The following is a 16,026-nucleotide window of genomic DNA, read 5'->3' as shown; positions in this document are numbered from 1 at the left end:
TTCATTTAAACCGCCACAATGGGCGTTATAATCAATATGTCGGACTTTATTTATGAAAACGCTCAGACTATAAAGCCCTAAAGAAACCCAAATAGGTCAGTCCGTCGCATCACATTCCACTGTTTCCCTCTCATTTCGATTTGGAATTTGGTAGGGAGAAGAGACGAGTGGGAGAGAGATGAGGGAGGAGGCGGTAGAGACGCTGCGAGGGGTGGTGCGCGACTGCGTGAGCAAGCACCTCTACTCGTCGGCCATATTCTTCGCCGACAAGGTGGTGGCAGCCACCGGTGACCCCGCCGACATCTACATGCAGGCTCAGGCCCTCTTCCTTGGCCGCCAGTACCGCCGCGCCCTCCACCTCCTTAATTCCTCCCAGATCGTTCTCCGTGACCTCCGCTTTCGTTACCTCGCCGCCAAATGCCTGGTACAACCTCCATAACGTCATTGCCCTTAAGCGATCGTCATATATTTTCTGAGACATTTTGTCGAACGACTTTAGTTTCAGAGGGCTTATTCGTTTTTGCTTGGACTTTTATATTGCGTGTAGATTTATTTGATCTCGTGGCACAATGGTGTCAGCTGGCAACTTTCTTGGTAAATGTTTGTCATTACCTTTTCCAGTTGTGGCTGACCGTGTAAGCGCATGATCGATTATTGGAGGAATGTAAGCTTGTTATTACCATGTTCGTATCCGATGATGTGGCATTTATGTAATCAGGTTTTCTTATAGAAGGATGTGCAAGGTCCAGTGAGTGCTGGAATTTAGCAAGTTAAATAGTATGTGTCGACCATTTTAGGATGTTAAATAGTATGCGCTAAATATATCTCATGCCACATCTGGAACCTAGATTTTTTAGAAGGAATGCACTAGGTCTTGTGAATGCTAGAATTTAGATTGTTCAAAATATGGATTAAAGTATATAATGTGCCACATTGGATGTTTCTTTTAAACATACACAAGGTGAAAATTGAGAATACAAATTATTCTCCATTTTCCTTTTTTAAATCCTGGGATTCCACGGGGAGCATGATAATCTTTTTCCTTTCTACCTATTTATCCTTATACCTCTTGGTCTTATAAATCATATTCAGAATAAATTAGTTACTGAAAGACTACAAAGTATTATGTATCTTCTAGACATTTGTAAGGACAGTTGTCCATTGTCAATGGTGATATTGGATAGCTATAAAATCACATGCAGAAATTAGTGTTACTGAGATCATGATACGGTTTATTGAAACCTGTTGAATTGGTTGGTATAACCCAAAGAAATATTAGGAAATCATCAGTGTGGTTGACATTCCACGATATTTTCACCCTGGTGCATAGTAGAAAGTATGTGATTAGTATCTCAGTAAATTGCAGACTGTGATGGCAATGAGAATGTGGAAATGGTTATGTGGGGTATTTATAAGATAGAAAAGAAATATTTGTGTTTGTTAACAACCAGGGATCACTTCAATCGAGAGTGAAATGAAAACCGTGCTATAAAAATGTGGCATGGACTTATCCAAAGAAGACTTATTAATGGAATGAATGGTCAAGGTAAGTTTATAAAGTTTGTAGGGGAAAGAAGTAGAAGAAAACCTAATACAATTTATCAGCAACAATTAAAAGATATTTGATGCCTCTTAGTTTGATTAACAACATTGTTGTTAAAAGAGCTCAATCGTGAAAAATGATCCATGTAGCTTGGCTCCACATATATGGAAAGATCCATATAACATGAAATATTTGGTTTCCAACAGCCACATCCGTGCAATTAATGGTTAATATGATCTATGTTGAGACCATAATTCATATAATGACTTTAAGATATCCTTTTAGAATATTCTGCAGGCTAATTTGTTGCCAAGTTAATATGTTTGATTATGTTCATGACCAAATTGTGACATGCAAAAACTTGTCTATGGTTTACTAGTTACTTGTTTCCCTGTTTTATCAGAATTCTTCTTCCCTGTAGTATCTTAATTGTATATAATTTAATTGAGTCTGCTATTTTGTACTGATTGATGCATTTGAGTGCATTTTTTTACCAATTGATGCATTTAATGCTTGTTTCATGCTTAATTCTATTCTTTGCTTTCAATTTATTTTCACTTAGGAAGAGCTAAAAGAATGGCATCAATGTCTGGCAATGCTTGGTGATGCTAAAGTTGATGAGCATGGAAATGTTCTCTCACAAAATGATGGGACTGCAATGTACTTGGATAAGGATACTGAAGATCATGAAATTAATGTAACATATCTGATGAACTGTGACTTTCCTTTCTTGTAACTAGCTTTCTTCATGATGCCTAATTTAAGTATTCTTTTCTGTCACCAGATTACTTCAGCAATTTGTTTTTTACGTGGCAAAGCATATGAGGCTTTGGAAAATCGTGCTCAAGCCAGACAATGGTGAACTTTTATTGTTTTAATTATAGTTTGCAACTCTTGATATTGTTTTATGTATATGGCTGTTGGGTTTTCCAAGTTACTGATGTTTGAATTAAATGATGTAAAGAATGAAAGAACAGAAAAGGAGTATTCAAAGAGTAAAATTATCTCGTAATGACACTTCATTTAGCCTGATATAGGGCAATAAGGACATTGAGCTGGAAATGTTTGATTTAAGTCATATGTTGATCAATTTTTCCAAAATCAAAATTTCTAAAATAAAGAAGTCAGTATTTTTGATACAATATTTTGGTGTCATATCTTATTAATACAAAAGGTCATGCATAGACCTTTAAGAATTAGAGTAAGGTCTTTCAAGAATGGAGGAACTATGACTAAAATTTTGTTAATTTACCAACCTATATGTGCTTATAATGGCACTCTAATTTTTATCTCTCTCTTTGTGAAGTTAAGAGAACTCTTAGACATGTGGGAACCCAAGGACCAATTTTCAAGGCATCATGCTTGCACTGTATGCCAATCGACAATTGGAATAACACATGCTGTCCTAAGAACCTGGTTATGTTGCCAGGTTTCTCAACTCAACGGTTTAGGCCATTACCTGGGTGAGATGAGTGAAGTGGAACAGGTTATTATCTCTTCAAGATGAGTGAAGCTGGAAACAAGAATTCATGTATGCATACTTCAACAAGATATCTTTCAAATATGTATTTATCATTCTATATTTCTAATTCCTACTTCAGTTAACTCTTTTGTGGTGTTTCTTTATCTTGTCATTTACTAAACAATCTCCCTGTGCATTTCAATGGTTAGTTTTTCTACATTATTTGCTCATATACAAGATAAACATTGTGTGAATCACTTTAGAAGTTTTATTTGATTTACTTTTAAGTAACTGCTTGCAATTTTTGACCTGCCTTTGCATTTACTAGTTCTATCATGTGTTTTAGTTGTGGTTACCTCTTATTATTGTGACATTGCAAGTTATTCATATGCTTAACCTTTTCTTTGGTTAATGTGTTTAAGGTATAAAGCAGCTGTTAAAGCAGATGCATTATGTTATGAGGTAAGATAAATCTTTGCTTCTGATCCAAAAAATGTGTAACTAATACCTAGGTTTGAGATTGTTTTATTTGTATATAACAAGGATAAAAACTCAAGGCACACCACAGAAATTTAAAACAATTTAAAGTATTTCTTGAGTGGTTCCCTGATTCAATGTGAGGAACCACTGCTGATGGCTCGTTAGTTGAAATTAACCTGAAACATGCATTTAGAATGACAAATGTAGGCTGGTGTTCTTTACTTGCTTTGACTACCAAATAGGTGATCACAATTCTCACCTTCAAATTTTTTGTTTACATTATCTCATACTTTAAAATTCATTTCCCAAGTTAGGGCATATCACTTTCTCTTACGAGACACATGGAACAATTTTCAGCCTTAAAAGTTCTAGTTATACTTCAATCTGAGTAAATATTACAAATCATTGAGACTCTTGACCTGATGAAAGAGGACCAGTTGCTCCTTCCATTCCTTTGAATCGGGGTCTGACAAGGATGTCATCCCAAGCCAACTTGGATAACATCATAAAACATCAGATAGTTCAACCAATAGTCAGTTCTTACCATTAGAAAAATGGCATGCCTTTATTGAGAAGTCTGATAAGAAAAATTTTTAGCTCATCATTTTTTCTGACAGTTACTTTCAGGTAGTGTGGAAGTGCATTGACATAGCAGTTAGATTGCATAAGGTACTTTTTGTATTTAGGAAGATTTCTATAGTTGTATTACAAAGTAATTATACGAGGAAATTAGCATTAATTTAAAGTGAAAGAGTCTTCCTTCTAAGAATCTAGGCTCTTGGAAGTTCACAATTTAAGAACCATCATGAAGGCAAGTATTTGACAATCTGTTATAGATTTGCACCAGCCAATAAAGAAGGGAAAAACTAATATATCAGGCAAAATTGGAGAAATTGAACATTTTGTAGGCTGATTGATAGGCTGAATACAGATTTTTTTAAGTGGTTAATGTTATTGCTTCATCCTTCATAAATCAAATTACTATCATGGTTCCTCTATCATTCTTTACCAAAAGCATGCTGTACTAATTTCTAAATTACTTGTTAGTTAAGAGGTTAAAAATTCAGAGATGCTTCCAAAAAATAATGCTTCCAGACACCATTACTCATTGATTTTTCATGTAGAATATGAACTTGAATTTCCTGATAATATTTCATAATCTTGACAATTTCTTTTGATTCTCAACCTAGTCATTTCCATCACCATTTCTTCATGTAACCTCATATTGCTACTTCTCTTTTCTTAATAAAATGGCTGAATAAATGTTTCTTGGTTAATTTAGGTTGGTACTTAGTGTTTGTGATTGTTATGCACTGCAAGATCAGCAAGCTCATGCTTTTATGCAAATGACAAGAATTAAATGTTACAAATAATGAATGCATGTTTTTGTTAACTACCAGGAAAAGACTTTATGTAGGGTACCTTTGAATTCTTTGCAATGATAACATCCTGGTTTTGGTCTGTGGAGAATGTTATAATGTATAATTAATTTTCCCAATGACTTGATGAATTGATTGCAAATCTCATGCAGTTTTGGTAGAACATACCAATGAACCATTTTTATTGAATACGATATCATGGACATAAACTAAAATTTCAATGAATCGTTATATGTTTTGGATTCTAGACTTCTTAATTCTGCTTAACATGTGAGATCTGTGGCATTATTGTTTCGACAAATAAATCTTTGCCACCAAATGGTGTACTTTGAAATTTTGATTTAGAGTTTTCTATATTGTTACTGTGGATTGTATATGCTACATCATTAAAGAAAGCTGTCTTGTTTATTTTGTCTTATACTGCATATTTTGCCATGTGCTATCAGGCTTTGGAATGTCTGGTTGACAATTACATGCTCACGTGTGAGGAGGGTAAGGTTACAAAATTGACAGATACAAGTTACTTGAAGCTTTTGGTTAACAAATCATATGAGCACTGATATCATTATTGTGAACCAACTCTAAAATTAATTCTTAAAAAAAATATGTGTATAATTAGTGTTGCTTGCTGGTTGCTTTGTTTCTATCTGAATAAGAGAATGGACTTATGCACAACGTTTAAGATAATTTTACTTGGAATCTTGGATGTGCATGATCCCAGAGTATTTGGTATGGACTATTTATGTACCTAAAACCCAGCTGGGTTTTTAATTGGATATTAGTTATACATAAATTTTCATGAATCTTCCTAAGTGTTTCTTAATTATTTTTTTGTGCATATGTGACTTAGAATGCCACCATAGTGAATCAAATATACCAAAATTTGATGACATAGGTTATAAGCACATCAATGCTCAGAGGTGATTTAAATTTCTTCCACTATTCATTTTTCAGTAAACTTTAATTTCATTAAAAGGATAACAGATTGTAGTGTGATACCAAATTATTTGGGTCTAACGTTTGGCTTAATGCTGCTATTTGAACTTTTGTTATTACTATATTAAAGGAGCATATGGTTTTAATAAAATTACATTATAGTATCATGTATGAAACACATCTAGAGTGCAAAATTGAGTTCACAACATTTGTGTCCTTGTACTTTCTTGAACTTTTTTGAATGTTCCAAGGCATGCTTCACATCATTCTTGAATTATTCTAAAGGTTCTTCTGTTTGTGAACACATTGACAAACAGTTATAGGAGTCTATCTGGTGAAAATTTGTTTTTGGATGATATTTGTTATGGAGACTTGACAACCTAAAAGTATGTTACTTTTTCTATCTGATAGTACCTTTGGTAAAAGATAACCTGTTGGATCATACGGTCTGTAAAATCTTCTGACAACACTAGAATTTTGCTAATTCTTTTATGACAAATTTAAAGAAGGGGCATATGCACAAATAAAAAGCCTTCTTAAATTTTTGTTTTCTATTCTTAGTGAACTGGTGTTCCAATATATATATCTTCTATCTGACCATCAGAAATTGTTCTGATTGATGTTTGTTTAGATATTTTCATTTGATGTAGATTTTTCAAATCTCAATTTTTCCTGAAAATTAGAAGTTTGAAACTTCGACACATTTCAGAATCAAGTCTATTATCATCTTTGCAATTTGGAAAAGATGATAAGTGGTTGTCATCATTCTACTCATGTCTTGTAAAGAAGGTAATGTCGTAAGCACTGTATTAATATCTGGCATCAGAAAATATATGATTTTGACTGTTTCTTTTGATTTTGTAGCACGTCAAAGAACATGTTGTAGAAGCCAAGTTCAGAGATCTTGAAAGAGAGACTTCTGGTGTTGCATCTTCTAATTTATCTTTTAGCCAGACACTGAAAAACAACACTGACTTGTTGGCTCGTAGAGCTGAATACTATTACCAGAGTGGAGAGTATCAAAGATGTTTTGAACTTACTTCCATGTAAGAATTATGTTAAAGTTTTAACTAAATTTGACTAATATAGGTAGGCTTTATATAACTCCAATCTATGCTTCTTTCAGGGTTTTAGAAAGAGATCCTTTTCATTTGAAATGTACATTAGTTCATTTGGTGGCTTCGATGGAACTTGGCCGTTCCAATGATCTCTATCTTATGGCCTGCAATTTGGTGAAAGATCATCCTCAAAAGTTAGTATGCATTTTTTATTACATTATAAGATTCAAGGATTTTGATCAATCAAAAGGCTTAAGTTTTAAGGACAACTATGTAGCAAGTTGGTTTCTCTCATGAATTTAATTGAATAATAGTGTAGACATTGATAGGTATGAAATTACTTTATTTGTTCAGAAGAATATTTGAAATTGGTCTACTTATATTTGTATATACACTAGCTAATTCCTAATGTTGCTAGCTTGAGTCATATGCTACAAGATATATTATTGTTGATTATGTTATTATGGACAGAGATGTCCACTATTTTGATCATGACAAACTCTTCTTCTTTTTAGAGCTCTCTCCTGGTTTTCTGTTGGATGCTACTACTTTTGTATCAAGAAGTATGATCAATCACGAAGATACTTTTGGTAATTGCTATGTCATTTCTAAATGTGTATCTTATTACTATTATGTATCTGGTGGCCATTTATTTTTGTTTGTTATGTTCAAGTTTCCTTTATCGACAGGTTTCATTGTTGATCACCTTTTATTAAGAAGACAGCATTGCTTTTCTGACTTTGGAATGATCTTAGATTTTGGAATAAATAGTTACTAGCCATTATGAGATGTAACACTGTCCTCTAAGCATGTTATTAAGTTACCCTGATGTTAATCCTATTGTTTTAGAAGGATGAAGGCTGATCCTCTTTTTGTGACACCTAAAGTATGTGTGGCTAGCATTTCTCTGTAATTAAAATTTTTTTGCACTTCTTTCTTATGATTCTTAAAACCTTTTACATATTCTTTGAGTTGAGATGATTGTAGACACTATATCTGTTGTTTTTAGCAGACCAGTTGTACTACAATGTAATAGAATTGAAAGGATAAAAAGACCAGTTGTACTACACTGTAATAGCAGACCAGTTGTACTATATCTGTTGTTTATAGCAGACCAGCTGTACTACAATGTAATGCAATTGCATTATTGACTTTTTTTAGTTTTTGACATGAACTCAATTTATAAATCTTACATGTTCAAAAGGTATGCTTTTCTTCATGATGATCCTTTGTTATGTCTGCTAGTTACCATAAGAGCATTGATTATCTGTGCCTTCAACTTGATTATTTCCATTTCATTTCACTATTGGCATGGTTAGAACTACTAGAGTTTATCTTTTGAAGTTTTTTACTGCAATCATTAATAAGATCATTTTTGTGTTGCATGCTTATGTTGCTTGTATTCATGTCCATACATTGCTTCGTTGGTTTATATGGTTTGACTTTTACATCCATCTATTAAAAGTGCAAATGCATCTCATGATCATGTGCAGCAAGGCTACAACTATAGATGGGTCGTTTCCACCTGCTTGGGTAGGTATTGGTAATGCTTATGCTGCTCAAAGTGAGGGTGATCAAGCAATGGCTGCGTTTCGTTCTGGAGCTCGCTTGTTTCCTGGGTAAATTAGATTATTGCTTTCTTCTATGCAGGCAAAGTTGGATTCCTGATAAGATCTAATTTGCCTAGAAACGTGTCATTTCAGTGAATAGAAAAGATTCTTTTGTTCCTTCTGTATGCTAAATCTATTAGTTGTCAGGTTTTTGCTTCACACTGAGTGTATGTTTCTATTTATTGATGATCCCAATAGTGATTCCTTGACATAGGTATCGATTTTTCAATTATTCCTCATTTTATTTCTTTGAAGGTCTATATGCTATACATCATAAATATCCTTTTCTGTGACTTCCACCTAATGTTCTATTATGCATTTTGTCTGAATTTTGGTGCAGAGATACTAATGCAATTGCTTATCTAAGGCTAAGATTCAAGAATGCAAAATTATCATGTTAATAATTTTCTCCATAAAAATCTAACCCTAAATTTAATATTATATATTGCATTTGTTTGTTGGGACATTTTGGCATCCTATCATTGTATTTTGCATTTGTTTGATACATAAAACTCTAAAAATTATGGAACAGTTGCAATCGAATCTTTATATATGATATCCCAAACATAGGAGTTTTTATCTAACAGTTTCTACTTTGGCTACCAGCAATGGCAATAAATTCCTTTTGTCTTGTGCTTGCAGTTTCAGCCTTTTACATCTGGATTCATATTTAGAGTTTGAATCTTTTCTGAAACCTGATGCAGGTGTCATCTGCCAGCACTATATATTGGAATGGAATACATGCAAACACACAATTACAAACTTGCAGAACAGGTATGATGCTGCAGCTTTTGAAAATCTAAAAGATTTCTGATTTCATTAGCCATTTTTGGTTGTTTATTTTGTAGCTTCCTTTTTCCATGTTTTCATCTGTATATCTCTATTTATATAGGTATATATATATTTTTATTGTTTTTCCTTATGCTCCGATGGGGACTTGGTGTTAAAGATTTCAATAGGCGCACTGGTGGTGGCTCGCCACAGACGAAGACAAACACCCACATGAAGGTTGTGATGAAAATATTATAGATCACCTACTGATGTTGGCACTACTTGATAAATGATGGCTAAGGATTCTTTTTTGTCAATGGTGTTTTAGTCATGAGGACTGTGTTTCTCACAATGGTTTTGGTGTAGGCAGCACTTTCAAAAGGTAGTCATCGTTGTGTTGCTAGGGGCCAGACCTCTATTAGCTTATCGTAGAATATGAGTGTAAGAAAAATTAGATTGTATTTACAACCTGAGACAGAAAACTATAAATTTAACCAACAATATAGTAAGTATAACTAAACTATGAAAAAACCATCTAAACATGAACATGGCTAAAAGTTCTGAAGTTTTTGTCCCAATCAAGATGGGTGCCTAATCATCAAGGCAACCAACCCATTTAAAAGGCTATACAATACATATATAACTGCCCCTTTGGTCAGGTCTGTTTTTTTTTTTTTTAAAGCATGTGTTTGTGGATTCTGTCTCTCTTTTCATGGATTGTAGATGTGTGACTCCTTGGGAGCTGCTCTCTGCACTGTAGTTCCAACTCCCACCATCACTGCTTTCTGCACTTGGCTGACCAGGACATCCCAAGCCAGTAAAACAGTACCACAGTACATGCTGGCATGGACTGTACCCATATCAGCCCGACCATGGATCGATTGGGGTCTGTTACCCGAATTGAATTTCATGACTAGAAGAATTAATTCAATATCACCTAAGCTGCAACATCTATTATGCACTGAGGATTTCATTGAATATTAAATTGGGTAATCATCTTATGGTTTCTTGGACATCTTGTGTTTCTTTATAGCGAAGAGCATCTCAGTCTATAATGAAATATTAAACAAATAGTAAAGTGGGAAGCCCTTGTGTTTCAGTGTGAAAATTAAAGTTTGAAGTATGGTTGGTGAGGAAGATGAACCTTGAACTTTGTCCCACGGATACATTTTCAGAAAGGGTTTAAGTTCAGGCCAACTGTAATTGAAGAAGATGCTACAACAAGAGTTATGACATCACTTACAAGAAATGAGACTCAAGTTGTTTTAGGATTTTTGGACTTTAGTCTTGGGGATGATATACGAAATTATAGTTTGATAGAACTTAAGTCCATAAAGATGTAACTCTGCATTTTGAGTTGTACATGAATAGCTAGTTCTTGTTTATTTTCTTTTAAAAGCTTCGGAGTAATAATCATATGTTTGCTTGATGTTCTTCCACTAAAAATGATTCTTAAGCGTAAATGCTTGCTGTAGCGTGTTAAAAGTAGCGGAGAACTTGTTTTATAATTGGACTGTAGTAGCTTTTAAACAAGAAATGATGTAATAGGTGGTTTTGACTTGTGTACAACATCGTTTATTGATGTTCTCAACGTGCTTTCTCTTCAGTTCTTTTTGCAGGCCAAAAAGATATGCCCTTCTGATCCACTTGTATATAATGAACTTGGAGTTGTTGCTTATCATATGAAGGAGTAAGAAAAATCATCCTCTCTATGTTCCGGTTTTTAGCACTGGTTCTTATTTTGCAATCAATTTATGCATCTTTACTTGTTATCGACCTACTAGCAGAGATATGTACTATTCTTAACATGATGGTGAAGAGTTTGTTCTAGTTTGCAATATCTGCCTAGGCTGTTCCTCAGCCATCCAAGTGTACACCCATTGCAACAGTCAAATATGGAAATTGAATTCACATTGTATATACCCATCCAAGCAATTTTTTTTGATGAACTATGAGCTGTTTTGCATGTTCATTACTACCTATTTTCCTTTGCTTTTTCAGCATATGGTGAATGTTAGTGTGCATAATGCTTTTGTACTTCTCTATCATAATCCAAATTATCTTCTTCTTGTAGATACCAGAAAGGTGTTCAGTGGTTTGAGATGACCCTAGATTGTGTTTCATCTTCATTAAGTGAAATGTGGGAACCTACTTTGGTAAACCTTGCACATGCATTACGAAAACTTAAGTACGTTCAGTTGTCAATCTACATAATTTCTGCTATGAATTTATTGTACCTTTAGGATTCAGCTACATTTTCTTGGTCTATTATAGTGTTTGTAGCATACATATGAACATTTCACACTTCAGATTGACTTGTGTAACATATCAAATTTTCTTTAAGCTATATTATCAGTAATCATTCCTCTTTTATGTTCGCATCTAGGCATGGCCCAAGTTAGACAACTTGATGTGGGTATATTAGTTGTTGTGCCAAATTGTTTACTATCTGCAACTAAACAGCTCATAATGGTGCTCTGAGATGCTCTAGCACCACGATCTCAGTATGGTACATCTGGTATGAATATGCCGGAGTTTTCCATAGCATATGATGTAAGAAAACAGCTTAATTAGCTAAATTTGCATAGTTCAAGGTATAGCATTTCCTCTTAGTTGCAATTAGTTTCAGCAGAACTAGATTTGACAACTCCAATGACATATCATATGTAAGACTAGGACTATTTGCAACCCTGCACTTGTTCAACAGGAAGCAACCTGTGAAGCAGAGTAAGACTTGCACAGGTTTAAAAAGAAGCAACCTGGAAAGGCAAATAATATTGATTTACCCATCTGTGACTTTCTGTTAGTATTCAGAAACAAGATGCTTTAAGATGCTGCATAATTTAATAGCACAATTGGAAGAGAAAAGTATTCATTACATGAGTCAATCAAGATGCTTTATATTTGCACCCATGTTCCTGTATCTTAAATTTGATGTCAGGTTTCATCGTTCAATCTTGAGAGCTTAAGAGGTGTCAATTTCTTAAAGACAAAGCAAGTTGCGTGAGGTTTATAATTAGAGTCAATCCTGCCTCATTTAGGAAGATTGACACGTCGTAGTGTGATCCTATGTGAGTAATTCTACATCAGGTTAAATGAGTGTTAAGAGCTTAAGAAGTATGACATATAGAAAATTGCATTGGGTTTATAATCAAGTGCTAAATATGTGAAAAAGTGATCGTGAAACTACTTTCACAAAATAAGCAAAAAGTATGTCAGAGAAGTTTCCCTCTTAACATGCAGCAAAAGAAAAAAGGTTCTAATGAGACACTTATTCCAGTCAAAACCTTGTTGCCACTCTCAATAGAGAAATAAAGGACCCTTATTTCCTTGAGTGGTGGAAAAACAATAGAAATTTAATACAGCAGTGGCTCCAATGTGTATGTCATCTCTTTAGAATGATTATATCTATAAATTGGAGGACTTCCTGGTCAAGGTTTTCCTGGTAATGGCTTGACTACCAGTGTCATGAAGTTTCTAAAGTATATCTTGCAATTTAAATCACGTGACAGAAATTCAGGTGTAGCTGTAAAGGCTAAAGCTTTTTAAAAGACTTGTGGTTCTTTTTATTCAATAATAGTTTGGCCCCAAAATTTGATCTGTATGCTTCTACAAATATTTCCTTATTTGCTGAGAACCAGTTAATTACACAATATATTCTTTTTAATGCATGGAGATATCTGTATGTTAATCTTGATGTACTTCTTTATTCTCTTCGAGTGGAGGACAAATATTAAGGATTTTGAAAGAAAAGGTGTAACTTCTGCAGAAAATAGATATATTATTTTTGTTATTGTGCACATTTAATATCAGGGAGAGTATTTTCAGGATGTTCCAGAAGGCTATTTCCTGTTATGAAAAGGCCCTGGCTGTTTCAACTCAAAATTTCAGTGCATTTGCTGGTCTGGCATATACATATCATCTGCAGGTATCTTCACAAGCTTATAGGCTGTCTATACCAAGGTCTCAAATATCTGCTGGGATATGTCCCAACCAGTATTTATCTCTCTGACTGAGGATTGATATTAGACTATGTAGCTTGGAACCGATCCAGTTCATTTTTAAATTATTTTTTTAGTGACATCAGGTGGTAATATTGGTGTTGGTCTAACAAGGTGTCAAAGCTGGTGTTGGAGCATGAATTTAGGCCTGATTTTTTTTTTCACTTCTTTTCATTGAATTTTTTTTTTTCGTTTCTCTTAGGTAACTTGAAGTGAAAGTTGTTACAAAAAGAACAGTAGCACTGCATGCACAATTTCTTCAACTATGATATATTCAGGTCCATGCTTTTGTTGATCTATGGAATTACATGTATGTTTAAGTGTCTATTCAGTAAATAAAGATTAGAAAGGAAAAAAATGAGAATAGAAAATTCAATGGTTTTGTCTTATTCTGCTTAGCTTCTTTTTGGAATGTCAACAGTCTTTATCATAATGACTAAAGAGATGGTGAAGATCAATCCCCTCTGACTTTTAGTTTCTTAGCTGCACTGTTTTTGCACATATTTAATAGCCTTTTTGGTATCAGTGTTTTATTAATTCCTGCTGTATTTTTAACAGGATAACTTTGATGCTGCAATAACCTACTACCACAAGGTGAGTTTTCGAGTAAATTGTGATTATAATTGACCTATAGATGTTTCATCAGATTTCCAGATACAACCACAATTGGAATTTATATGCATTAGAAAGATGTACTTACGGTGTAATTCATGTTATTGTCCAGCTTAACTGAAATTGGGATAGTCCTTGCATATAGATGTCTTAGCGCTGACAAATCTGATGTTTCTGCTAACAGTGATCATTTTCATAGTGTAGAATTGCACGTAGGAATTGCTGGGATTTGGTTGCATGGGAATGCATGTGTCGGGTAATTAAGTTGACTACCTGAGTATCCTATCATAGTTAAAGTGATATACTGGATATGGATCATTCCAATCAAAAGCTGTAGTGCAACATCATAATAAATATCTGCAATTGAGTTTTGATTCCTTGATCTCTTCCTCGATAGCTGACCTGAAGGCTGAAGGCAACATTTTCTGCCTATATGCAGGATGCCATAGTCTGGCATCACTTCTTTCAGCCATGTACCATATATCAGACACCTGATATAGTTGTACATTTATTTTTTTAAAAATTACTCAATATTTTTACTCAAGCTATAAGGTGACTAGATTGGGAAGTCTTGCTTGGGAAACACTTAATTAATTTGTCAAACTTGTTTTCCATATTTTCCTATTCTAATTCGCACTCTGTTTGGTCCATATTTCATGCTTAAGCTACTTTTATAGAAATTATTACATTTTCATTGGACAGGCTCTTTGGCTGGACCCAAATGACCAATTCTGCACAGAGATGCTAACTCTTGCCCTCGAGGATGATTGCAGAGGTGTTGACCGGAGGAAATAACTTGTGGTATGTACTGATGGCCGAAGCAGTGTTACTTTCCTGCTAATATTGTCATTATGTAATTGTGGGAGAACTTCCTAAATATTAGCTTAACTTCGTGCATGGTCTGTTTTTAGTGTATAGGTTAGCTATTACAGACCTGCTAATATTGTCATTATGTTTTTAGTGTACAGCTTAATTGCAGAGGTGTTGACCGGAGGAAATATTTTCTGCTTTTTGTATTAGCAGAATATGTACAATTTTGTATTGATATTGACATGCACACTAAATCATCATGGTTTTCATGGTAACGATGGATGCCCTTTGTATTCATAAGATTCATAAGATTTACGTCTGTTGAGCTATCTGCAAAGTAACAAAACAATTAAGAGCTTTACGGAGCTTCATCGTTGTGGAGCTCGTACTGTCAAGCTTGGATGGACCGAACCTTTTCTTTGATTTTTTTTTTTTTTTTGTGGAAAACTTTGCCTTGAAAGTTAAATGTTCTGTAGCTGTTGGTTCTTCCAATGCAAGTATATTTTTCTTGAAAACCTTATTCTAGAACATATATGCAAGCTATAGTTTAGAGTTTAGACAGTATTAAAATTTTATTCTGTTTAACAGTTGTCCAACATTTTTATAGTCGAGTGTTTGATGGTTGCTTCTTTTATACTAGCTTCATATGAGCCCCAAGACACTTAGTTTACTGCCAAATCTGAATGATTTATGAAGCATTTATTACCTATGTTAACCATTAGCAGTATTAAGATCCATCACATACGTATGTGAACGCTACTCTCGCATATGGGGGGAATATTTTATGTGGGTGGACCTTTAATTATTGCGACCTGCCCTTGCTATTCCATATAATGCCGAATGTATTGTTGGCCTTTTCTTCTTCAACTTTTAGATGTTGCTGCAACTAATGCCTTTTCCTTCCTCACTGCTTCATCTCGCTGATGGAAGAAGCCACCGCTTCTCTTCTCCCTCTTTCCATCATCATTGTCTCTCCTCTTTCGTCTGGTTATGCCTAAAATCCCATCCTTAGAAACCCTATCCCTCGCCTCGTTTTCTCTCGCTCCTAAGCGATGCTGGGTTTGCCTCTTGCATTTTTTCCCCTGACCGGAAGGGGATTTAAACTTGTACTCCATTTTCCTGATGAGTGCATATACTTTGTATTATTATATGAAATCTAATCGGGTACATAAATCCACCTGATTATGTTTTCCCCGGCTTTTTATCTCCTGTAAAAGCATTATGCTTGATTGCACAGTGCTCTTCTAGTTTCAGCAATATATATGTATCGTCGAGCATTCCTACATGTACATTTATATAAGGATTATATATTAAAGAGTTAAGGTCCATTTTAGCCTTATGATATATTTATATATAAAATAATT

At 34.3% G+C, this 16,026-nt stretch overlaps 1 protein-coding gene across 3 annotated transcripts; it reads left to right on the top strand.

The window, feature by feature from the left end:
- Positions 1 to 96: 96 nt before the first annotated feature.
- LOC135644903 (anaphase-promoting complex subunit 6-like) lies at positions 97 to 14,937 on the top strand. Of its 3 annotated transcripts, XM_065162869.1 has the most exons (17): positions 97 to 424; positions 2,106 to 2,240; positions 2,328 to 2,401; positions 3,428 to 3,467; positions 5,311 to 5,356; positions 6,510 to 6,589; positions 6,665 to 6,846; positions 6,927 to 7,052; positions 7,374 to 7,448; positions 8,352 to 8,477; positions 9,173 to 9,242; positions 10,847 to 10,929; positions 11,314 to 11,427; positions 13,068 to 13,167; positions 13,799 to 13,834; positions 14,555 to 14,653; positions 14,814 to 14,937. In XM_065162869.1, the coding sequence occupies exons 1-16, from the start codon at positions 179 to 181 to the stop codon at positions 14,645 to 14,647; spliced, it is 1,626 nt and encodes a 541-aa protein (XP_065018941.1). In that variant the 5' UTR covers positions 97 to 178; the 3' UTR covers positions 14,648 to 14,653; positions 14,814 to 14,937. The 3 variants fall into 3 exon arrangements, with proteins under 3 accessions (XP_065018941.1, XP_065018940.1, XP_065018942.1); XM_065162868.1 differs by having other exon boundaries at positions 14,555 to 14,937; XM_065162870.1 differs by lacking the exon at positions 11,314 to 11,427 and having other exon boundaries at positions 14,555 to 14,937.
- The last annotated feature ends 1,089 nt before the right edge of the window (positions 14,938 to 16,026 follow it).

This window comes from Musa acuminata, chromosome BXJ3-8 (genome assembly GCF_036884655.1).
Source record: "Musa acuminata AAA Group cultivar baxijiao chromosome BXJ3-8, Cavendish_Baxijiao_AAA, whole genome shotgun sequence".
In the NCBI taxonomy this organism is placed as follows: Eukaryota; Viridiplantae; Streptophyta; class Magnoliopsida; order Zingiberales; family Musaceae; genus Musa; species Musa acuminata.
The sequence above is the reverse complement of the archived record's forward strand: the minus strand, read 5'-3'. Positions and strand labels throughout refer to the sequence as shown.

Bases quoted from the DNA above. Each gene is read 5' to 3' on its own strand.
- LOC135644903 (XM_065162869.1), top strand. From the start codon at position 179: ATGAGGGAGGAGGCGGTAGAGACGCTGCGAGGGGTGGTGCGCGACTGC. The intron at 2,241-2,327 runs GTAACATATCTG...TTCTGTCACCAG, and splicing joins CTGAAGATCATGAAATTAAT to ATTACTTCAGCAATTTGTTT. The intron at 3,468-5,310 runs GTAAGATAAATC...ATGTGCTATCAG, and splicing joins CAGATGCATTATGTTATGAG to GCTTTGGAATGTCTGGTTGA.